Source organism: Rhea americana, unplaced genomic scaffold (genome assembly GCF_003343005.1).
Source record: "Rhea americana isolate MKP2758 unplaced genomic scaffold, rheAme1 scaffold_82, whole genome shotgun sequence".
Classification (NCBI taxonomy): Eukaryota; Metazoa; Chordata; class Aves; order Rheiformes; family Rheidae; genus Rhea; species Rhea americana.
The window spans coordinates 30,779-56,507 of NW_028187001.1; the positions used below are offsets into that span (position 1 = coordinate 30,779).

At 37.5% G+C, this 25,729-nt stretch overlaps 1 protein-coding gene across 1 annotated transcript in view; it reads left to right on the plus strand.

Moving 5' to 3' along the window:
• Positions 1-2,283: 2,283 nt before the first annotated feature.
• The window catches only part of EGFL6 (EGF like domain multiple 6), a 40,763-nt gene continuing 17,317 nt past the window's right edge, over positions 2,284-25,729 (plus strand). The window contains exons 1-7 of the mRNA XM_085323125.1: positions 2,284-2,408; positions 4,550-4,673; positions 7,754-7,873; positions 11,298-11,417; positions 14,312-14,446; positions 15,615-15,737; positions 23,939-24,253. Of these exons, the coding sequence (XP_085179251.1) occupies positions 2,349-2,408; positions 4,550-4,673; positions 7,754-7,873; positions 11,298-11,417; positions 14,312-14,446; positions 15,615-15,737; positions 23,939-24,253 (997 nt within the window). The 5' untranslated portion in view covers positions 2,284-2,348. The remainder of the gene's footprint in view (positions 2,409-4,549; positions 4,674-7,753; positions 7,874-11,297; positions 11,418-14,311; positions 14,447-15,614; positions 15,738-23,938; positions 24,254-25,729) is intronic.

Consider the following 25,729-nt stretch of genomic DNA (forward strand, 5'->3'; position numbering starts at 1 on the left):
ATGTAGGAAAGGATCAGAGAGTCATACATCTCCAATCTGAATTGCTTCTCCTCCAGGAAGCTCAATGTGACATCCTCCCTGAAAAGATCTGCCTGTCTGAAAGGATCTCCTCTTCCTATTTCCTTCTGTTGTATAAAATGCTGAACTCCTGACAGCAGTAGTTGTGCTGATGGCTGTTTCTTCATCATATTAAAAATGTCTTCTTCATGGGAGGGAGAGGCTGCCCTGGCCAAACTGGTTTTGCTCACAGACTTTGGGAGCCATGAGGGCTCMCAATGATGCAGCTCATCTTTTCCTCTGCTAAAAGCTCAGTTTTAACTCAGTGCTTGTTGCAGAATTCAGAACAAATAAAAGATTGTCCAGGCAGTTTCTGTAAAGTTCAGCCATGTTCATTTTGTTGGCCATATTGTGAAGCATTTTTCAGTTGAAGTGAAGTTTGTACTGAAATCCTGTTAGGTATTGTAAACCTTGTAAAATCCACATTTTCATATATTACATTCTGAAGTGAATTATTAAATAAAAAGTTACTGAGGAAGCTTGTCTTCTGATAGAAATGAGCACCTTGTAAAAAACTAATGAGACTGTGTTTCTTCTAAGTGTTAGGCATGCTAACTTTCTGGATGTCAGTAGGACTATCAAGGAGAATTCAAGGGTGCTTTCTGGGGAGAAAGCAGAACACATAGCTTTTAAACTGATATATTTTGCAAGTGATGCAAACCAGCGTTTGTGCTGGTGCTATTTTGAACTGAAAYGGTGATGAACAAAATGAAGAGGGGCTTTTATTTTTCTATGAATCCAAAGGCAATCAGGGTGCTGATTTCTAACCCATACAGGAGTCATGACTGTTCTGATGCATGTTTTCTTCTATCTGAAGGTGGGCTGTATATTGCCCTGCATACTGCATCATTGGGCATATGCCAAAGGCTGGCTGACCTTTGAACAATGACCTTAATCCAATACCAAAGTCTTTCTACATGCCAGACATCAAGAAAACCATCTCTTCATTCAGGGGTCTCTGCTACATGAGCTTTTGCATTCCCTCTGAACTCCTTTCTCTTGCCAATAGTTCTGCTTGTAAAGGCAACTCTGCGGTAACATCTTGTATCTTTAGAAGTATATGTGTCTAAATAGTTATTTATGCTAGTGATGCTTGTAGTAACTTTGAGGAAGAGTGCAACTCTCACAGCTAAGCACAGAGGGAGATATGCTCAGGCACTCCTGTCAAGTGATAAAGCATTAGTGTCATTAGTATTTATCAGACTAAAAACATGTAAAAATTCTTGGCCTGTTGATTTGTCAGTATCAGACATGCTTGTTCCTGTATATTGCCCTATAAATACCCCCAGTCCCTTGCTTAGCTCCAGTAGACAAGATACCATTTTCTGGGGCAGAAAACTGTAGACTCTGTGAAGGGAGTGCTTTTTAAATTGTGGTGTGGAGAAAGCAGTAGGGACAAAGGATTCAGGGTGCAGAAGAGAATTTCATAAAGGAGATGTGTGTGTGATATAGACAGGTAAAGTAACAGCAGAGAGAGCAGGCTCACAGTACCCACTGTAGCATAGAGTAGTCTAGAAAACTTGCAAAATTGTGGATTTTTGTTGGGTTTATAACTTTGGCAGGTAGCAGTACAGGCATGCTAATATTTGCAGCTGTTGATCTGCTCTATAATTTTGAATTATCCAGACTTATTAGCAGATTGAAGTAATGTTTTTATGGCTGGGGAATCCTATGCACCAGAATAGGTGCATAGGACCTGCACCTGCAACAGGACTGCACTTGCATTTGCTATGTAATCAGTTTGCACATACACAGTGGCTTGAGCCTTTATGTCATTATAACTTTTATTGAGCTGATGGATGGCCAGAAAGCTGCTTTTCAATGAGAACAGTATTTCACTATCCAGAGCACTAGAGCTGGTAGGTATGGCATAATACAGCCAATTCTGATTCTTTATCTGATGCGAACTGAAGTAGCCCCATTGACTTCACTGATGTTAAATTCTAGCATTCATTCTAGCAGGGGATCTGGCTTTGTTTTTTACCATGTTTCTCACTAGAAGGACTTACATCAAATGGTTAATTCATTGCAGGCTAAAGGTTCCTGTCTCCCCTATTTCTCCACCCAAATGCAACTTTGCATTCCCATGTAGGAACACTGCTGAATGCTCCAAGGGTTGGTGCAATGAAAAAGCCTGACAGTGGATAAAACATGAGGGATATGTACAAAGAAGTATATGGAGCAATGGATGAAAGTGTGTTTGCCTGCTGGAGCTAGTGTTTATCCTTCTTTATGCAGCTCAAGAGCTCATGGGCAGCTGGTGGCTGTGAGCCAGCCTGGAGTGTGTCGCTATGGTTCTAGGTTGGATTGCTGTTACGGCTGGAAAAAGAACAACAAGGGCCACTGTGAAGGTAACATTAACACTTTATGCTTATCTCCTCTGCATGGCTGTGTATGTGGTACTAACAAAGTGATTTCATATGAGGCTGCCAAAAGTTATGGAAAGAAACCTTGTGAGGGAGTGAAATCTCTAAGAGTGAAGAAAACATGTTTTAGAGACCATCTCCTTAAAAATGGAGTTTTGGATAAATAATGCCAAATAACAAAATACAGATTCATAAATTCCTAGATCCAGAAGTGAACATCTGTTCTAACTTCCTGCAGATCCTTGACCAAGAGATTAGAAACGGTCAGTGCCTATATTGTCACAGCGCTCAAACAAATAAATACTAACAATGCAGCGTCTTATAACCCTATATACAAAGCTCTGAAGTTTTTTATTAATTGGTATTATCTTCAGAAGTACCTAGCCTCTGAGAACCAGTAGGTTTCAGACTTCTGAAAATATAAATGAAAAACAAGTGATAATTGTACTTGACTTGAACTTGAATAGCCAGCCAATGTTATGGTCTGTGGATTGTTAGCTTAATGAAAAATCAACAACTCTAAATAAAAAAAATAATAATTTATTAAAGGTCTGTAGATTCCAAGGAAAATGTTACGGGAATAGCTCTCTAGCTGTATTTAGGCAAAGCACGAAAGTAACAAAATATGGGCTTTAGAACTCTTTCTTAGATGTTACAGCTGTTGTCCCAGTAGCTTTGGCATTGCATATCTAGTAAATTTGAATAGAGGCTTGGTGTTATTAACAGCTGAAAATCAGCAGACTGATGTCTAAAAGGTATCTAAAACATGCCTCTGTTCTCTCTGTGCATATACAGCATGTCAGTTAAAAAAAATTATTAATAATCTTACATTGTTTAATATTGTCCCATTTTTCATTCCAATGGAGGCGCAAGTGGCAAATATAACTTAGATGAGCCAGTGAAGTAAGTTGTCTTATTTTAAAGTGATAGGCAGCTTTCTTACTGGACTCTAGTTTGATAAACTTTATAATTCTTCTTTGGCAGATTTATTTAAACTATAACATATTTTTGCATTGTAAATCTAGATGCAGTGGTGTTCTCTCCTTCAGAATTAATACGCCATTGATCTCGCACTATGCCACTTTGCATTCAGAGACAAGGGTGGTATTTAACTGTGCCCTAATTTGCAGAGCTAGTGGATTAATACTTCTGAATGAATTTTTAAATTTAGGGAAGATACTTGAATACAGCTGTATGAATTCTAATGTACTATATAGTAAGTAACATTGTGCCTCTCCTATTTCCTATACGTTAGATAATTTAGTTACATGAGGTAGCTGGAGACATATCCCACTACATGTTTTTTCACTATATTTTTGTAGCTAGTGCTATTTTAAATGCATGTTTATTTTACTTTTGCTGGAAAACCCTCATGTTGATCATCAAATTGACTTTCAAGAGGTTGTTCATCTGAGTTATAAAAAATAAAGTCTTAAGCCTTGACAAAGGCAGCATTTAATTTCTGATTAATGATCTGGGGGGCTGAGAGCTAGAAAACTTTTACTCTTCAATGCATTCAGGCTACACGTAGCTCCTTCAAGTCATTGTAAACCTGATGCAGATACACACTGGGACATGTGGTAACAACAGTTGTCTGATCATTTGATGGATGTGCTCTGGATGTTCCACCATTAGATGTTCCTCAGCTGTAAGTGGGAAGATACCACAGTGGAAAACTGCTAATGGGTAATATGTTGTCCATGGCTGCAGGAGCATGCTGTTGCACCTTCMCAGTTCCAGGTGCTAAGCATATTAGGTCAAGCTGCTGGCTAGCTGCTCCTCATATATGGCTTCCCCAAAATAGGAAAAAAACAACAGTGCAACAACAGTGCAATGCTGTAAATGTGACTTGGTAGCATGAGGGGGAGAACTAAAAGCAYCCCCCTTCCAGGTCTTCACACACCTGGAAAAATGCACACTCATGTAATCAGCACTAGTGTCACTTTTTTCTCCAGGAAGAAATAAATCACTGATCAGTACCTACTGTGCCCAAGATAGAGTTATAGAGGATGTTGAACTTACGCAACAAGCTTTTAGTTGACAAAGTAGGGTAAAAGTTCTCCTTAAACAGAGTATTTCTAACTTTTTTTTCCTTTCTTTCTTCTTTCTCTGCCTGGTTCCTTCAGCTGTGTGTAGACATGGCTGCAAGTATGGCGAGTGCATTGGACCAAACAAATGCAAATGCTTTCCTGGATTTACAGGGAGAAGCTGTAATCAAGGTTGGTGCACATGGTGAGACCACTCCAGAAGGTAGACTGTTCATGTTCTGTCCCCTTATTGTGTGTAAAGAATTGCGTTCTTTTTAAAAATAGAAGAGCAAGAATTTATTGTTTATGTAGAAGAGCTTAGAGTTTAAGGCACTTGCCTAGGATGCTGAAGATGCAAGCTCTAGGCTTCCTTCAGTGCTCAGAAGTTTGAACCTCCATCATGTATCTCACACAGACCGGAGACAAGGGCAAACAACCTGTCTCATTTGCAAGCAGAGGATAAAGGTATAGAGAGATGACATAGGAAATTCTTTGAAGAGCTGTAATTTGAATCCAGAAGCCATTTTATTTCCATAACTATCCTCTTTCTTCTCAGAAGGGATTTCTAGACACGTAATTTCTCAAGTTGCCTGGGCCAATGCCATCTGTTTGCATATGCTGAGTGGTATTTTTGAGAATACAGAACTGGGAGACTTCAGAATTGCATATTCAGAAACTTTGAGTACACCACTTCAGCTACTATTAGTTAGCCATAGAAATTTTTCAGCTATGACACATCAGTGATAGCTCATCTTTCTTCTAATCCAATATATAAAACTTCTGTGTTGAATCAGGTGAAAGGTGCAGGTTACTATGCACAGAGAGGCCAAAGTACTTCAGTGCAGTATGAGTGAGCTGCAGGCTTACATGGAGGAAGGATGAAATGTGCAAGTCTTTTGTTACTGTTTTCCTTAGCAGCTGCAGTCTTTGCTTGAAAATGTTAAATTGACCTACTAAAACACATTTTTTTAGAATTTGCTTTAAACAATCCCATATATTATGTAATATACTTGAAACAACATGTTATGAAGTTATCCTGTTAAATATTTTAGAAAACTCCTCYCATTTGTCTTTTATATTTTTGATGTTGTTTACAGGGAAATTCCTTAGTACCCCTAGAGAGCAAAGTGAAACATCARCCTTGGTTATGCCTAATAGCTATGTAGGTACCACTTCTAGCTTCAGCCTCTAAAGCTACAAGTTTAACCTCAGAAATGACTTGGCAGCCTAAAGTTACCTAAAAGTAACAGATAAGGACCCAGCTACATGGGATATGTCCTCTGTGCAAAGCATATCAATTCTGTGCATGTGCAGATTCCAGGTCTGAGGCTTTATGGAACCACTGGGTTCCTGCATTCATGACCATGGCACAACTCATGGTCAGTAACTATAAAAATTTCCAGAATTATCAGATAAGCTGCTGTAGTGCTCACCAGCTTCAGAAGCATTAGAGTATGCAATGCAAGTACACRGATCACTGGCCAGAATTACCTTTGGACAAAGATAAAGCTGCTTTTTCTGAAATCCTTAAGTTCACCTCTATACTAGTAAGTGAAGCATGCCTGAGTACACCTCTGGGCACTAACTGCCTTGTATGAAGCGGCTAGCATCGATGCTATTAGTAAACTCTCTTAACCTCCAAAACAGGACACTAAATGCAAAGTGCCTGTTAGCTCCCTGGCTTGTTCTAGCTTCTGAAGCACGGACAGGAATTGTTTGGGAAACTTGGGGCTGACATGGGSCAGAAATGTCCTAGAGCCATTCCAGCAGCATAACCATATAGATGCTCATGTGCCAGCATTGAGGAATGCTCAGAGCCACTATTTAATTTATTGGCAGGTGTAGCCTTGGTCTGTATTGACAGCAAAATGCTTTGCTGAGCAAGCGCAACCTGAGCTAACTAAAAGTAACAGAGATAAGGGATCTGTGTTAGTCTGCTACCCAGTCTGAGCTAATTAGTCTTATCTCTGTATGTTCCTTTAGAGCTGCGTGTGCTATCTCTGCACTACTGTGCATTGTGCAATATAAATGTAGATAGGCACTTTTGAAAATCTATGGCCAAAGCAGAATAACTTTTTTTCCCCTTTAGTTTCTTTCAGGTATGAGAATCCTGGTTATTAAGTGGAACCACAGTAGCACAAGAAGTCCAGTGTGACCGCAGACTGATAGGTTGTCTTTTTTCAAACAGACCCTATCTATAAATAACAGAATGCAACTCTTCCCTCTCYCCCCCTGCCCCCGAGATTGACTTGTAACAAGTACTTCTACACACATAACCATGAAGCTTATGCACCAAATGACCTGTTTTTAATATGGCCATCAGGCTGCGTAGACATGAGAAAAGAGGCTTCTCTCATTAGAATGGAACAGTGTAAGCTCGGAGGTTAGAGAGTTGCATCTTTATTGAAATTATATTACTGGTCATGTGTGCCATTGGACAAGTGAAATGGGCTGTGGACACTGGTGTATTTTGTTAATAAACAATAAGTTTTAAAATAATAAGTTTTGTCTGTTTACTAATAAGGTTTCAGATATGAGAGGCAGAGATGTCAGTTCAGAAGTCACAAGCAGAGATACTGTTCCCTTATGATAGGATCAATGTCATTGTCAGCAGTGCCTACACCACACATTGACTTTAGGATTCTGTTTTTCTCCCTGTGCAACATAGCTATTGGGAATTTGAAATTAATACAGCTTTTTCTAAAGCCCTTTAAATCCTGAATTTTGGGAAGGAGTTAAGATGTTTGGTGAAATCCTTCTATTCCTAAATTCACTTGATTCTTATACATTGTTTTATATCTGTGCTAGACATCCTTTTCCTCGTAATATTGGTGCCATTGTATATCATAGAAAAAGTCTGTGGTTTACTTCAGCTCGAGATAGTTTGTTGTTCTTAATATCATATGCTTTAGCAGTTCTAGTACAGAGGTCAGCTGGAGGACCAAAATCTCCAACCAGAAACAGAAATCCAGAAAAAATAACTTCCAGAAAGYATTGTAATGGCAATTCTCTCCTCACCACTCCTCCTGTTCCCAACAAACTAGCAGAGGTGGCCAGAGTTTGCATTAGTTTTTCAAGTGCAGCAGTCTGTATGTTAGTTTTTCTAGCACTCTCTCAGCCAGATGGTCTGCTAAATTCTCCTCTTGCTGGCTGGCTGACTCATTTTCCATTCAAGCAATATTACTGTGGGGAATTTAAGGCATTAGGCAGGCAATATTATGAACTCATATATATAAATAAATATATRTGTGTGCATATGTATGTATAAACCCAGTACTTATTTCATTTTAATGACTTCTGCAGATCTGAATGAATGTGGACTGAAACTACGTCCCTGTGAACACAGATGTATGAATACCCAYGGCAGCTACAAGTGCTATTGTCTTAACGGATACATGCTTATGCCAGATGGCAAATGCGCAAGTAAGTAACCAAGCCGATAGGACAGGCACACCAAAATCATCTAATTGCATTTGATCACAGCAGAGCTTCCTCTCTAGCTTATTTAAGGTGTGTCTCAGCTCTCTGGTACCATCAGTACCTGAGAGGGACTTTTCTTTTGGTAGTATATACRGACAAAGTAAACCAGGTCATAGTTCCATTTTTAGTGTTCAGAGAGATTTTTATTCTATGGAAATAAAAAAACTGTGGTGTTAGTTCAACTGAACTTTGATGCACAGTCCTGAYAGTTCATCTGTTTGAGTAAGGGTGAATGAATCTTTACAAACAAAGCACCAGTATAGCCTACATTTTACTGTGCTGAAATTCATCCCATTACTCCTTGCTGTATCTTTCTGTGCTTTCCGATTAGTTTAGTTTCTCTGAGTGCTGATATTCTTCCCACAGTTGCCATCAGCTTCTTATACACAATTGTCCACTCAACTAAGACTTATCTAAACTGTRTTTCTACCAATTTTCCTTGTTTTCAAGTCAGCATGTGATGGAAAGCATTCCATTTTCATAGCCAACCCAATTTTTCAGGCCTGAGGAACCTTCTTATCTTTCAATGACACCTTTTTTTTTTTTTTTTTTGGGGGGGGGGGGGGAATATTTTCTTTTCATGAGCTATTTTACACAGACATTTTGGCTTTGAATTTTTACAAAACCCAAGGCAATGCTGTCAYTGTCCTTTCTGGAGTCTGCTGGATTGGAGCAGGCACATCAGTTGGGCAAGAGAGGTAGCTCATTGCAGCAGTGGAGCAACCTGCTTGAGAGGTCTATCCTAAACCTATAAACTCTGGTGCAGGGCAATCTTTCTCATGGATTTGGCAGAGAGCAATAAATTCCAAAAGGGTTCACTCTCCAACCTTGGAGACCTCCACTCACCAGACCATGTCCATTACCAGCCGAAGTAGCTCAGCTGGGAGAGTGTTAGACTGATGACCTAAAGGTYCCTAGGTCAAGCCCTGGCCTCAGCAAGGGGGATCCTTGTTGCTACAACTCTGTCTAACATGCTCTAGGTGACCCTGYTTGAGCAGGGGGGTTGGACTAGATGATCTCCAGAGGTCCCTTCCAACCTTACTGATTCTGTGATCCAGTGATTTTGCTTTCAGTCAAGGGATGTTCAGAAAAATATCCAGCCTTAGCARAAGCTTACGGACTGCAGGATCTGCAGTGCCTCAGGTCTCATAGGTTTCCCCTTCCCTGCAGCAGAGCTCAGAGGCTGTGGCTCTGCATTACTCTGCATGGCAGGATTTTCCAGCAGGCAGCAGCTGTGGGGTCTCTGAGGTCTCTGAGAAATAGGTATGTATGCCTTCCATTCCTTCCCAGATAACTTGTGTATCTGCCAACATCATACGCTGAGCTGTTTTCAGTAAGGCTGCTGTCTTACAGGCAGCTGAAGCTGGCAGAAGCCAGAATTATTGTCAAAAAACCTATCTCATTTTTCTTTGATCCCAGCACCCCCCTACCCACTTTGTCCCATCCCTCCCTCACTCCTCGTGCTCTGAGCAYGATTGCTGTCTGCAGCCACACAATAAAACCAAGCCAGAAAGCTAGATCCAGACTGTAATTAACYATTTTTTGCTTGCTTAGTTTTAAGCTAGTCTGTTTTCAGGATTGGTTTCCTAATTCAGGAAATGGCATAGTCAAGCCAAATGGTTGTTCCTGCACTGTCTTACTTGTGCCAGCACAAAAAGCAAAGGATTGTGTGAATTTTTCAACAGCAGCTGCAGCAGCAGTGGCTAGTTTTGAGCATATAAGGAAAAATAGCCTAAGCAGCTGTGAGCATTGAAGCCCTGTGTTTTACTTTAGCATTTTGAAACAGCATTTCAATTTAAATGYTGGTTGAACCCTGAGAAACTAAATTTCAGAGAAAAATAAGCTTTCCTGTAAAATGGAGGCCCTCATTCTTCACAGCTCTATTTAAGGAGGCAAAACTTTTATGTTCATACAGTTTGTGCTTCATTTATTTTACCCATCTATATCACCTTTCAGTTCTGAAGAACTTTAATTTTCCTAAGCAGAAACTACGATTATGAAATGAAATACTAAATTATTTACTCAAGTAGAAATTATTCTTGGTTAAGTCTACTAAATTATCACTAAACAAGATGGGAATCTCAGTCTGTACTCAGATGAAATATTGGTTTACTTAACTAACTGTAAAATTCTCATTGTTCTATTCAAACTAACATATTGAGGACAATGTTGCTCCTTCTGTCTGATGCAAATTTCCTTAACAAGATGCAGTCCATCTCCATSAAGATGGAGTGCTAGTTTAAGCAGACAGTTGCTTAGTTTAAGCAGCTAATGACCATAACTATATATGCACCTGCACACACCATCATCTTGTCCATAACCAACACTACTGCATRTAATTCTGAAAACGAAGATACTTCTGCAAATAGGCACACTACATTTTAAAATAAAATTCATATAATCTTTCAAGCAGTAAGCCAGTATTCAAGGTCTTGCAGTTTGTTTCTATATCAGATAAACTGACAATTGTTTCAGTTTTTTCACTTGCAAAGAACTAAGTTTTCCTGAACACAACCAGAGTGAAGTAGCAGGAAATAATTTATTTGCCCACACTTCCATCTCTTCAGGTAAACACTTCCAATCTSTTATCTCACTGGCTTCATACTATTGATGCTTTCTGGGTATCTTCAGGGTTTTAGAAACATGTCTTTAAATGCTTATGACACTTCTGCTTTTTTAGCTGCACAGTTCTCTGACTAGCCCCTAAATGGAAATGTGAGGGTCTACATCTTGTCTAAGTCACCTCCAATAATGCATACTCCTGACCAATATATCGCAAACAAAACCTGTTTTTGGGGTAGTGGCTTCTTAGTTACAAATATCTGTTCCATAAAGAAGCTTCATCGCTTATTTCAGGGTAAAAGGCAATTTTTAAGTCCATCAGGCTAAATAATTTTTAAAATCARATTCTGTGCTAGAAGCATGTTCAATGTTAAACAATAAAAATAGAGAAATTTCTCTACTGAATAGGTTTTCTGTCTGGCAAAACTGTGGCCTATAACAAAGGAAAATGTAATAAGCCTCTCACATCTACTTTGAGCACTTCTGTCTCTTTGAACCTGAAAGATAATAGTAAGAAAACACAGAACTGGGAGGAAAATAAAAGAGGAATAAGGGCAGATAAGGAAAGAACAAAGTGAAAGGGTGGGGAAGGGGWGCTCAAGATCTGTCTCATAGACTACTGAACTGTATTGTTAATACACATGTTAATGTATGAACAGCTTGATTAATGGCTGCTGAGAATAATGAATGGAATTCTGTTTCTCTGATTTGTTTTCTGCATTCATCCACATCTAATTTAATAATAAAACCTGTGTGATCCCAGACTTTATTTTTCACTTTTTTCTTTTTTTAATACTGTTTTCAGGCTCCCGGACATGTGCCATAGTGAATTGCCAGTATGGATGTGAAGAAGTCCAAGAAGAAGTACAATGTGTTTGTCCATCAAGTGGCCTTCAGTTGGGACCAAATGGAAAAACATGCATAGGTATGATTAGAGAGTTCACTCTAATTTTTCTAATTTTCTGCAGGATGCTAAAATCTTTTAAGTATGCAGAGAAAGTAATAAGTAACTAGCCATCCTCACTGGCATACATAATGCTTCTTGTTACTTGCAGTGTGATGCTTGCAGGCTTTTTTAATAACCTGTTCTCATAACACTGGCCATTTAACTCTTYAGGCTAGTCCCATCCCCAATAAGGAAGCATGATTTGGAGTCACTAACCAAATCAGTTTCTCTGAGGCTGCTACATGAAATGCTTTGCCTATAGGAGGCAACAATGCAAAGAACTTTTTGCATCAGGTGTTAGTAAATATATTTCACAACATGCCTAATGATGTTGATGATGGTTTCACATCCTTCTGCATTCTGTCACTGGTGCAAGTCCTCTAGATTAGAAAAGGCAGTTTGGAGGTGATACCCAGGAGGCATAGAGAAGTATCAGTAGTTAGTCCATTTAAGATGCTGCTTACTAATACATGTTAGTTGAATKAATTATACAGCTTAACAAATGTTTTACATGTTGAGTTGTTCAACATGTCACACAGAAAATGAATTTTAGCTGTAATAGCCAAAATGATATTATGCCTAACATTTCAGACAGCAGGTCAAACACATCAACCAAGAGACACTGCTATCTAAAAGGACAGCRTTGTTCTTCATAATGCACAGCTGTAATAGCAAGTCGTATATCAATTTCATATTGCCTGAGCATGTTTTATCACTTTTAGGAGCTATGGAGTAAACCCATATGGATACTTGGCTCAGCATCCAAACTATAAAGATTMTAACAATATATTTCTTTCAAATGAAAAGAGTTTATAATGGGAAATACCRTGCTCTAAGTAATCAGCCAGGCTCTCAAACTACTGCCAATCATAGGTAACATCTGTTTGAATTATTTAAGAGCTATTTGAAGGTGAACATTATTGAAGTATGTATTTAAATACAACAGATGAATGCTTCTCTTAAATCTCTCCCTGAATTACTCAGGCAACTATATTTATTMTCTTGTATTATGTTTACTTGTATTTACCTTGCCTGCTCAAATGGATTTACTACTAGTATCAAATGGATACTAATATAAATAGTATAAATGTAATAAGGTAAAATAGACAAAAAGGACTGTCCAGGTTGGAAATGTCAGACCTTTTCTTCCTGCATGACTTTTGTTAGGTCACTATCTTTTTTGTCACCAGTTTTGCATCTCTAAAATGGGAAGGATAGCAACTTCCTGCCACGATGATCGATGTTTAAAAGATTGTAAGAATACTCTGTGGTATTAGTCACAGAAACTATAAACATAMAAACATTTGAAGTTCTCTGGCTATTAATCTTAGCTTAATCCTCTGAAGAGGCTGCATTATTCCTGGGCCTGAAGAGCAAAGYTGCACACTTTCCATGTTCTACACAAACAGAGGTGAAAGAAAAAAATAATCTAACAATTAYGAATCCAAATTTTTAATTAAGCCTAAACTTGTACTCTCTGAGTACAGTGAGCCCTCAATGTTCACTGTAGACATAAATATTATCAATTACTTACCTACATACCAGACCAGTGCACTCGGTGAGTGTTCACCACACATCTGTTAATACCTGCCTTCACAATTAACCATGGCACACAGTTTTCAGCTTATCCCTACAGAATACATTTGGTGATAACTAACACAGTTGTTCTGCAATAAGAAGAAATTCTTGGAGATACTGCTSGAAGGGGCCAGCAGATAAGACAGTAGTTTCATACACTCAGATTCCTACACTCTCTGCAGCTCAGTGTTCATTATGCTGTTTATACTGGTGGGGTTTCTGCTCATTGTGCCTCTTGCACTGGCCATGAAGCTTGTGCAGTGTGATCTGATGCAGCAGGCCTGTCCTTTAGCTTGTAACAAACCCTRGTCCTGGCTGAAGCACTGGAAAATGAGAAATTGGAGAGACTTGAGAATGAATTATAGGTTAGAGAATAGACATCCTTATCAAAAACGTATAGGGTGGGCAGGAAGAAGGATTTTGAATTAAAGCTTATTTAAATATTCTTCCTTTATTGCCCATTTTCCTTTGATCACCTAACCCCTCTGAAAGACTAGTACAAAGGTAAAAAGACTAACTGTGGTGTCCAGGAGAGCTTCACAATGATACTAAGTTATAAAGGGCAGCATTTTCTCATACTATGCGAACTATGTGTAAAGTCACTAGTATGTGGTAAAGGGTGGGGAAGGGTAAATGCCAAATTTAAAACAGTAAGAGCGATGATGATATAACAAAACAAAATTATTAACATTTAACTACTTAGCATAGTTGTACAATAGTGTTCTTAGGCTCCTCCAATACCAAGCCTCCTTCCTAACTATCCAGAAYATCTTTCCCTTTCATCTAACTCACTGAGCAGAGCAGTTACAGCTTAGAAACTTTGTTCTTGCTGTCTCTTGACTTAGCCTAGCACTAAATGCAGAGAAAGTGCAGAGATGCAGTGGAAAGAGCTGCTGCTGCTCCCTGATGCCCTTTGTTTCTGGTTTCCGGGACTTTCCCTTAAACTACCCTCACGTTTCCTCTTTCAGGAAAATCATGGAATTTGAGTGGATTTGTGTAGTTCCTCTGCTTTTCTGTAACCTCAAGGTAAACCACAGCCCCCAGGGGAGAGGGCTCAGTTGCCTTAACTTTTACCACGCCAGAGCTCAAAATCTGCTATGAAGTTATTTCACATTCTGCTGCTTCATTTACATTACTGCATGCAAAGGCATCCCAAAGTGTAACAGTTAYGTTTTTTATTAAACAAGTGCTTTTTGGTAGCAAGGAACAGAGCATCCCTGTGCAAATCCCAACTAATACTTGCTTTCCAGTTTACTTTCTCATGGATCTGACCAGCATCTGTTTTCCTGCTCTAGATATTGATGAGTGTTCCACTGGCAAAGCTCTTTGCTCTTACAACCGCAGATGTGTCAACACGTTTGGAAGCTATTATTGCAAGTGTCAGCTTGGTTATGAACTGAAATATGCCAATGGCCATTATAACTGTGTAGGTAAGATTTAGCCCATGRATTTTCCTTCTATAATTTATTTCTTCTTTCATTCTCAATAAAGAATATTCTTAATGGTAACTTTTATCCTTTTCCTGAGYTAGTATCCCTAGACTAGGTCGAAATGCTTAAGACAATGACAGGAAAGATRCATGGTGTGAGAATGAAAGAAGTGCCACTAGGCACTTTTTTCAAAAGATGTACAATAGTTAACACCATGCAAAAAGATGTACRCTTTACCAACAGTTGACTATAAGGAAGTGCGAGTTTTGGTATGAATTTATTTGAAGAGCAATTTTTTGTCCTCTTGGCTTTCAATCTGTCATGAATAAGCAGTCCCACAGTGTGGGTTTTTTTTTTTTGTATGTAATTAATCAGCCTTGTGAATCAAGTTGTTCCATTACTGTAAAAACAGTTGTTTGGATGGACAGAACATGGATGTGCCATTTCTTTGAGGAAGTCATCATTCTACCTGTCTCCTAGCTGACATACATTATGCAGAAGACATTTTGGATAAAACAGAAATAGTTCAAAAATTTGTGCAACAACTTGGCTCCCTCATGTGGGAGAAATCAAAAATCTTTGTGATATAGCAAAATCAAATGCAAAAGGAGAATAAGATCAGTTACTTTTAATGTCTATTCATTTTGTTGCCAATATTTTCTGCTGAATTTTTCTTAGTTAYACTTTTTTCATACAACATCACATGTATGCCTGGCATACTAGAGGTAGAAGATTTCRAGATCTTGGCCTGCCTAGTATTACTTTCAATTACATTTTGTCTAGTGTGAGTAAAAGTGAGGGGCAGAGATGATGACTAAGTAATATTTTTCATTGATATTGGTATTACTCTTACTCTCTTGGTGCCTTTTCTAGTTTGTTAACAGAACAGTGTGTACAACCTATAACCTGAATTTTCTCATTCGCAAGATCGGTAAAATTCAATTCATCTTCACTGAGATGCCCTACATTCTTCATGGATGCATATGCAATTGTGTAACTGCAGCTGAAATCAAGCACTCTCTCCTTGTGTGAATTCTTCTGCTCTAGATGGTCCCTGATCTAACACTAGAGCTTACAATACCTGAAAACAGATAACAGGCACTGACAGGCTGTCATGAAGTTTAGGTTTTAATGTGGCTTTCACTAAAGCATTTGTATCTTTCCCTAGATGTAAATGAATGTGTGGCAAATACACACAAGTGTAACATCCATGCAGAGTGCCTCAATACACGAGGATCCTTCAAATGCAAATGTAAACAGGGCTACCGAGGAAGTGGATTTGATTGTTCTGGTGAGTTCTGCTGGATGCTGGGAACACTATTATATTGCTTTTCTCCAATAACTAATGCATAGATACAAGGAGAGCTTTCCAGAAAAGATCACACTGAACAGTGCTGCAATACCAACCAAGGCAAACCTCTCYCTGAAATAATATATTTATTACATGAGTCATAGTTAATACAAGCATTTTTAGCTCAACTTCATTCTGCCTAAGAGCCCCAGACCTTATAATATCACTAGGAACCACAAGTAGAACAGAGAAGAGAATTTGGCCTCAAGAAACTGAGAAATAGCTTTAAAAGGTCTACTGTATATTTCCCTCAGACTTTAAGGCTAGCTTCTTGGAAGGCTGTTTAGTCCCCTCCAGAGGAGTTTCAGGTAAACTCAAACAGTTGCAAGCAAACTCAAAAAAAGTGAGGGAAGGAAGGAGAGTGCAGTGACTTCTACACTAAACTATTTTTACTTATAACTTTTACTTTATTTGAATCCGTCCACTGTCAGATTATATTAAAGACTTGCTATAAAGATATCATTGCCAGTTTCTAACTGAAAATGACCYTCCAGAAAGGAAGAAGGAAAAAGCTGCTCTCGTCTTTGTATTTAAAATGAACCTTTGTATTCGATTTCTTTATTAAACCTGGGAGATTTATTCTACAACTTCATTAGAGATGTTTTCCTTGGCAGGATATCCAAGTAAGTACTACTTAAATTTTCTGACTAAAAGATGTTGTGAAAAAAATTTAAAACTTTTTATCTTTAGCAAATGAAGTATAGCATACTATATAACCCTTTCCCCTGGGCCTTAATTAAGTAATCCTTTTAATCTTTGTCATCAGGTTTGCAATTATTGTTCTTCATAGTCTCAGAAGTTTCTGAGATTACCTATATTATTCATGTTCCTATTCCTATTATAATAGTTGTTGAAATCTCCAATATTGAATCAATAYTGATACTTCCTGTATTTGAAATAGCAGTATATCTGTATGATAATTTATCAACCATTATTCTCTCAGCATTTAATACTAAATATATTCTCTCAATATGAGCACTGACTTGAAATCAGTAATTGCAACTCCAAAGGCATTTGTACCTTTTGGATCTCAGGTCTGAGTTGTTCTACTTCTTACATTTGTATATTACAAGAATGTACTCAGCACCTAAAGACCGTGTAGAGTATTTTGGTGTTATCTGCTTTGCATCATCTCTAACTGACATATTTTTCCGTTATGTAAAATTTGGGCCAGGTAGAATCACATGCTTCTATCASTGTACTTGCTGGGCTCAAACCAAAACATCTGATTTCAATCAGATTSAGGTAGATCAGATAGAGCTTCACAGTGCTACGCTAAAACTGYGCATATACATGCTGTTTTACTATCTTATACTGATGAAATTCAAAAAAAAAAAAAAGTTCTAGGCTTAAAAGTTCTATGTATTTATTCTTCCATTCAAAGTACGACATTTTTTGTTGCAATTTCTCTTGTGTACTGCCATGGATTTGGTGCAGCACTGAGACACAACTTTGTTTCACTGGATTATTCCAAGGTTTTGACTAAATTTGATAAGCTACATTTGCATAACTCAAAAATACACAACATTTAAATATAAAGTGAGTGATAGACCCAGTGGAGTTTCCAATATGTTTTTATCATTTGAAATTAGTTTTAGTACCTATCACAATAAAATATCTRTTTTAAACACAAAGCCAAAACAACTTGGTACATAAGCAGGGCTAAAACTATTGGAAAATAAAAACAGATTTATCCCAAGTAAACTTAAGTTTCTGCTTCCAATAAAAAGTACTGACTTTYAATCAGAAGAACTAAACACAGAAACCTGGCTCAAAGTGATGAGTTTCATTTGGAAACTGATTGCCTCATCAGAGCTATTGAGAAGGTTTCTCATGCTCAGAGTCAGCATATTGTACTCTTCTAGGCTTAAAAGTAGGCTTTCAATTTTCTTGCATAGCCCCTGTGATCTATCACTACAGTTTACTTTGGTGGAAGACATGCAGTGTGGCTTGACAACTGGAGGAATATCAAAGCAAACCAACATGACACATCTTGATATGGTTCTGTTAAAATGAAATGTACCATTGCTGAAATGTTAACCAAAAATATCTCTAAGTAAAAGGGTCTGGGTTTGAGGTTTTTTTCTTAATGAGAAACTGAAAATTTCAAATGAAAATCTTTTTGACCAAGTCTATGTAAAGAACATTCTTTCCTTAAGCAGAAACAGYTTAGCAGAAATACTTCCTTAAATATGAACAAAAGAAATATTTTAGCTTGTGGAGATGCTATGAAACATTTTTCAATGTCTACTCCTATAYAAAAATCAATGCTGGAGATAAGAACAGCAGCAAGAAGAGAGCAATCTTCTATTGTTTTTTTTCATTCTCTACATACTTTCTCATCTTATATTTTCTATTACTGAAGTTCATTAGCTCTTTAAAAGAAGAATAAGCTGTGCATTTATGAAATTAGTAGAAGACTAAATGGAGAATAGGTTTAATGCAAGCAACGATAAAGAAATAATGCACAGTAATGACAGAAATCAGAGCCAAGCAAGGATCTAACTAGGAAGGTGCATACAGCAATAGAGGGGAAAAAAAATCAAAGTCAGAGGTAGGTAAAACCTGAAAAGCTGTGGTGCTAAAAGACTGRTTTCTCCAGTGGCAATTCCCATGCATATACCTCCTTTCTTTTGGGAAGAGGAGGAGGTTCTTTTAACATAGAATATTCAGTGGTTGATTTATACTACATCCCCAGGAAAATTTGGATCAGTATAACTAATGGGGGCAGAACAGATAAAACGTTCAGATAAAATGATTGTTCAAACATTGACAGAAATATCAGATGTCTCAATCGACACTGAAATGCTAAGTGTTCTCCATGTCATAAAGCAATTGTGGAAAAACTTTTGAGTTTATTGAAGTCGAAGGAAATTTCTTTTCTGTTGGCTTCAGCAGGATGAGGACACAATCCTGTGAATTTGAGAGTTGAAGGCTGTGGTTTGACAACACTTCTGGTGTCAGTAGGTGCAACTCCTGCAGTCCATTCCCATCCCATCAGATGTGCCTGGGGCTAAAAGAYTTTCAAATACACCCTCAGTACTACATATAATTATTCCCATGGGTTGGGGAGAGGATCTGTTAGCATCTYGATAGCAATTGTCTAAAGAATATTGCAAATGGATTACTGTGGCAGCAGAAATAGCTTTTTGTAACAAATGAAAAAATCTCAACATATACTTTAGTTTTCAGAGTATTATTACAAGGGGAACTAAGCACATTTTGTATAATGAGATTTGTGTGGCTAAATCTCCTCATATGGCCAAATAATTTAACAAGAGAGGTAATATAAAATCTAGGTTTGAACAGAAAGTGGGAGAAGTTATTTTATTTAATTTGTATATCAATATACTAACTTAGCAGAAAGCTGCTGAAACATCAGGCTGCAAACAGTCCTGCTGATATGAATGTGAGCTGGGAGTGTTCGGGCACCCTTTTGCCATTCAATACTCGGATATGCATGATGTACTAGAGAGTATTTCTGAACTGCCTCTAACATTTCATTTGAAAACCTATACAGGTGTGACCTTTCAAATGCTCTCTGAAAGGGTCCTAGCTATTTCCACATCTGGCCTCTATGCTTATACAGTATGTTGCCTTTCTCAGGTTCATGTGTGTCCTGATTTCCTGTTGTGCACTGAAAACACATTTCCTTCACTGTATACTTGCATGTGCATTCTAGCCTTTATTTAAAAATAGGGTCCCACAGGCTTCCATAAGCAATTAAGATTCCATGGAGGAAAAATGAACTTCTGCTTAATTCACTTTTTTGTAGGAAGTTACAAAGCAACATGAAAASCTAGTACTAAATTAAAACTTAAAACCTTCAGGTATCAATATAAAGAATATTATGATAAGAGCTCAGTGATGGTCCTTGTTTTTTATTGCCCATCTGGAGACATAGATTATTCTTCATTATGATTTGCTGAATATCTAAATGGCAATACAAAATCATGGCAACTCTTTGTCCCTCTTATTATATGTAGGTTTGTTCTAGCTCATAGGTTAATGTCTGAAACCTGTATGTGATTGTGCTGTCCTGTTAACTTGTCAATCCTGAGAAAAGCTTTGAAACTTTATGATGTCAACCCAAACTTAAAAAGCCATTCTGGTCATATCAGTGGTGTAATATTCTTAGTTCARTATGGAGCCAAATACTGCTGTTGTCCTTTAATGAAAAACACTTAGGTTTTTGTCACCCTACTTTTCCTACTGTACATACTGCTGCTTGTTTTAGTTTTATATTAAGTACAGTCCACTGTGAGGGACTTGCCCTGATTTCTCTAAGCATCCTTTCTTAAATAAGATGGTAAGAACTTTAGAAGTGCAACAAATATGTGTGTGTGTATATATATATATATATTGCTAGATGATATTACATAATGCTTAAAGGAGAATTATAGCCTGTCTCTAGAATCTGTACATTAAACTGTTCAAACTTGCCAAATCTCTTAMAACTCTCTGAAATTGGCATCCTTCATAATAAGGCTAACTTTTTAGAATAAYTTCTCAAACTGTGTTCTGCTGATTTCATCTTTACTCAGGTCTACAGACTCCCATAACCATAGTAAATGTTCTTTTAGAGAAACATATGTATCCCTTTTTCACTATCTAACTTGTATACAGAAGCCACAAATGYATTCTGTAAACTAGGCTCCTAGTTTGTCTCTTAACAGATTTTAAATATATTGCTAGGTGTCAAGGTGGAAGCAATGTGGCGTCTGTTAAGAGTTAAGCTATCTCCTACTGCAGTCCTCTTAAGTTTAGAGCCCCAGGCAAGGGCTGGAGCAAGAAAACAGAATACTGGCTCTTCTGTGTCATCCTCAGAGTATTCCCCTTTACATAATACAGCACAGAGATGAGGTTGGCATCTGYTCTTTATATACTTTTTTAAACACAACTTTCACAACTTGGTCATAAGACATCCTAGGTATTAAGCCCTTTTTGTGGTCTGGTAATCCTGCACTGAAACTGATGACAGGAAAGATTTTCTTTTAGTCCTCAGCCACCACTTGCCTTTGTTTATCCACCTCTTGCTTTAATTCTTTCTGAATCAAAGAATTAAAATATATTTGATAGCCAAGACATTTTCATATGAGGGTTGTAAATACAAACTCTGTAATAACAAGAGGCCTTAATCTACAAGCTTCCAGATAGAAGGTATGTAAAGAAGGACTACAATGAAATGGACTTTATTTAATTTTCTGAAATTCTTTATGCAATCATATGGATAGATAAACACATGAACATTTGAGCAACACCTGCATGCACTGGGGGAAAAGGTCCTGAAAATCACCATCTCAGCCGTAGCATCCCAGACTGTCAGAAGTTGAGCTGTTCATTCACACAAGTCCACAGGCRGTGGCTTCTGCAGAACAGACTAAGTTAAGGTGTCTGTCCTCTAGAGTGAACAATTCCTACAGCAATTTATGGATAAATAGTCTTAAATTCACACCTCAGGCTACTCTAAAACTGAATCCACATTGGAAGCATACTGGTGATAYCTCCTAAAATCTGCCTGATGCCTCGTCCCTCTTTGTCCATGACATAAAACATAAACATTCAGATTGTCATACTGTAGTAGCAAACTGAAGTCTGTAGACAGATGCAGMCTGCACACTTTCATCCACATATTTTTCTCACTCCTGTCAGCTGATTTTCTACGCTTGGTTTTGCACATACAAGGAGATTGGTTTTCTGACACCATAAAAGTTATTAAGTTGAGCTGTAAGAATTTTTCATTTGACTAGGAAGACTTTGAAGCAGAAACAAAGAGCAGATGTTCTGGTTTACTAGACAATCAGTCTTGGCTTGAAAACCATCATAGTCTCTCTATTRAAAACCTGAAATTTCATGTTACTGATTGTCAAGAATAAATTTGCTTGGAATTAAGTTTTCTTGTTAGTTTTTATTGCTGCATTCTGAATTTAGGCTCAGAGAACTGCAACAGCTAAATTATATCGTACATCCTTCATAATAATCCTCCAGAGGAAAGACTTGCTTAGTGGAGTATTAGTAAAAAGTTTACTTGTAGGCATGTGGCAAGCTACRCACAAGTTTTATCCAAAGGAAAAGAAAAAATTCTCAGGTTTTGTGTTCGTTTGTTTGTTTGTTTTTCTGAGCATCCACTTACTTTATACCTGCAGCTTCAGCCTCAGAAAATCTGAATGTCCCAGTAAGCATACAAAGCAAGTCTGGTTTTGCTCCTAGGATACTGAACAAAAAATGTAGTTGTGTTTGCCTTAAGTAAAATGTGACTAATTCACACTGATATAATTATATTATCAAAGAGTGAATAAAATTCAGGGAACTTTTCCCTCTTCTTCTTGGATTACAATTCTATTTTATTACCTAGTATTAACAGATAATTGTTTTCTTTTGCTCCTCTATTTATATGAAAAGAAACACACTGTACTGACTTATCTGCTGTAGCAGTCATGAAATCCTGAGTTGATTTCAAAGCCTTACTRTGTTCTGCATAAACTCTAAATTCCAGGGACACTGTCTTCCTCAATAGCTCTGGTGTTATGACAGATAGGGACTTTGTTAACGCTAGTGGAAACTTTGTGATGGAAAGAGATCATCTTGTAAATCAGAAGTGGTCACACTGCAAATCTTTCATAAAACTTGCGTATTTGTCAACCAAATGCTGTCAGACCTAGTTTTGTGACAGCAATATTCCTCAGTTTTTGGTCAGATGTACGAAGAAGCAGCTGCAATACCTCTGTGGTTTCTCCTTTCAATTTGCTTCGTACTAGACATCCATCTTGAATAAACTGATCAAAAGTAGGCCAGATTTAACCCTCAGTTATGACTTGACCATAAGAACAAATGGCCACTGTTCTTTGTTGGATAATAGAAACGTAYATCTGAAAGGGACTAAATGATATCAGCTAGTCTGATCTTCTCTGAAGCATCTCTAATCCAGCATATTCATGACAGATGTTAACCTAACAGATTTTAAAAACTTAGAGTGATGTATTTCAAAGAGTCTAAGTGGCTCGCTTCTATATTTTACTATCCTATAATGACAAAATTTTTCRTAATACCTAACAGAAGTCTCTCCTCATGTCATGTAAACTGATTATTTTCCTATGGAAAATATTTTCCTACATCTGACATGGAACAGCTGACCTGCATCCTTTCTYTAGATGCTCTTTTTGCTGTTATTGGGTACCCTCATTGATGTAAAAGCAATCCCGGTGCTCTCTGTGTGAAAAAACGTTGCTCATTCCAGCATCCCAATATAGTTTGATGACAGTGAAAAGAGAATAATGAAATTCAAAAAGAAATAAAACGCTTATGTCTTGGACCTCAAGATGTTGACAAGAAAAGCATGATGTGAAAATCAGGACTGCTATGTAAACGTAAAAATRTCATTTAGGAATCTTACGAATGACGTTTTGAAGTTTTATGCTTGGATACAGAAGATACTTAGCTTCACTTTATTAAGGACCATGGGTGAGGAAAAGCACAAAATTTAGTTTTATTTCTTTTGTTTTATAGATTTGAACACTCCTGGTTGACTTTTACACTCTTAARTTTTTCTGTTTTGGCAGATTCTGTGTTTCTGAGCGGGACCAAAAGTTCCAAGTTACTAAAAAGCTGGCTATCCTTTCAAAATTTCGTAGCCAAGAAGCATCATAAATTACTGAAAAACTGGACAAAATTCAGTGGCTTTCAGTGTTGTGCAAGGAATGTTAGGTTAGAGGAGTTTACAGAAGATAGTTAGGAAAAATGCTCACTGTTGACATTTGTTATGTAGGGAGTCACACCTCTATGGATAACATCTAGTAGCCCACAGATTGAAAAAGRACAAAAAATATTTTTCAAGCTCAAGTGTAAAAAATCATTAATATAAAGGGCTGTCTGACCTGTGTTACACAGGAGGCCAATTCAAGTTATTACAGAGGAGTGCTTTTACCTTTTTACAACAGAAGGTTGTATATACAATGCAGCYAAGCGCATAGCTACTACATGTAGATTCTGTTCTGTGCAGAGCTGAACTTACATCTAACAGTAGATAATTTAGCTCAGTAGATCTCTGGAGATTCTAAAGGACTGTATGGTGCTGTTTATACATGTTATGATTACTGAATGATTCTTTAGATGAATATTTAATATTTTCTTATTGATTCTAGTTATCCCTGAGAAGTCAGTGAAGGAAATTCCAAGAATCCCTGGAGCAGTTAAGGACACAATTAAGAAACTTCTTGCACATAAAAACAGCATGAAAAAACACAAAGCAGTCAAGAACGTGATCCCAGAACCAGCTGTGACACCAGCTTCTAAAACCCACTTGCAGTCATTTGACTATGAAGGTGGTATTTATCTTGGTAGGAGCTACGCTGAGGAAGAGACTGAAGTTACTAAAGAAGAGTCAGAGGAGACAGAAGAGAAAGAAGATTTTGAGAATCAGATTGACCACGAGCAAAGCCTTAGAGGAGATGTCTTTTGTAAGTTTCTTCATCCCTTTAATATTGGTTTTATTGTAAATATATACACACTAACAAAATAGTCACCAACATTATAGCCATCTTACCGGAATTTTCTTGTAGAAAAGGAAGAAAAACTTAACATACMTACCAATGAGATTAAAGCTACAGAATCTGCTTTTCAGTGGCATCTATCTGTAGTCATGTGAGCAGAGATGAAGTATGCCATCCTGACAGCTGCTCTGAAGATTGTTCTTTCAGGGCAGTGTAGACATAATATGTAGCTTTTCCCTATTTTCTTCACAGAAGCCCCAAGGAAACAGGCAATTTTGTTGTTTTCTTATGAGTAAGATGGGAATTAGCTTTGCGTCATGACAGGCATATTCATCACCCTAAATAGTGTGTACTGTTCAGAAGGAAAACATAGACTTCAGTGTCCTTATATTTTAAATAATATAGACCATTTAAAATAGACACTCCTGCTTCTGTTCACATCACTTCTATCAGAAAAAACAATCAGTCATGAATCACAAAGATGTTCTAAGATATACAGTTTCTTGCCTTGTTGTTTAAAGTTTTCAAGTGCATTTTAATTATATTTTAGTACATCTGGCTCAATCAAACATTCTTCAAGGAGGTGGCTAAAACATAGATAATATGAAAAATACACTGCTAATAGTTATCCATGATACTTTCTCTTTCCCAAAGTATAGGAAAATAATAAAGGTAATCCCATGGTGTTTAAAATTTATGCACCATGTTTCATAATAATATTAATGAATACGTGAATTTTAAATTAGCATTTGAATTGTTGATATTTGATTCAAAAAGACACATGCACATAGGTTTTTTTTTAAAGGAAAGGTCGTTTTAAAGGCTGCCAGAACAAAAGGTCTRTTATATTGCTGCTGTAACAAAGCCAAGAACAAATGTGGTTATTCACCTAAATACAGTTAAGAATACAAGCTTCCTTGCCTATGGCATTCTCCTAAAATTGCTTTCTTCAGATGTTCCATGGTATTTGGCCATTTGGTATTTGGTATTTGTTTCAGTTCAGAATGTGGATGTAGCYTAATATYGCTGCACAGAATTAYGCTAGAGAACTGCTACTCAGTCTGAAGTCAGGAGTTTGTTCAAAGACCTCCTCCCTTCCTGCAAATATTAACAACAGTAAGTGYCTGTGGAATTTTCAATTTTGCTGATAATAAAATTGGGGAGAGTGATCTACACACTAGAGGGCAGATCTGTTATAAAAAAGACTTGGATAGGCTATAGAAATTGGCTGAGAGGAACCTCATAAAGTTCAACAAAAGCAAATGAGAAAGGAAAGAAAAACCTCATGCAACTACTGGCTTGGGACAACTGGTCAGAAAGCAGCTTTGCAGAAAAAGACACAKTGATCTTGTTAGATAACAAGCTGAACATGAGCCAACAGTGTGTTCTTGCAAACAGGAAGGCAAACTGCATCTTGGGCTGCCTTAGCAGGACAGTAGTCAA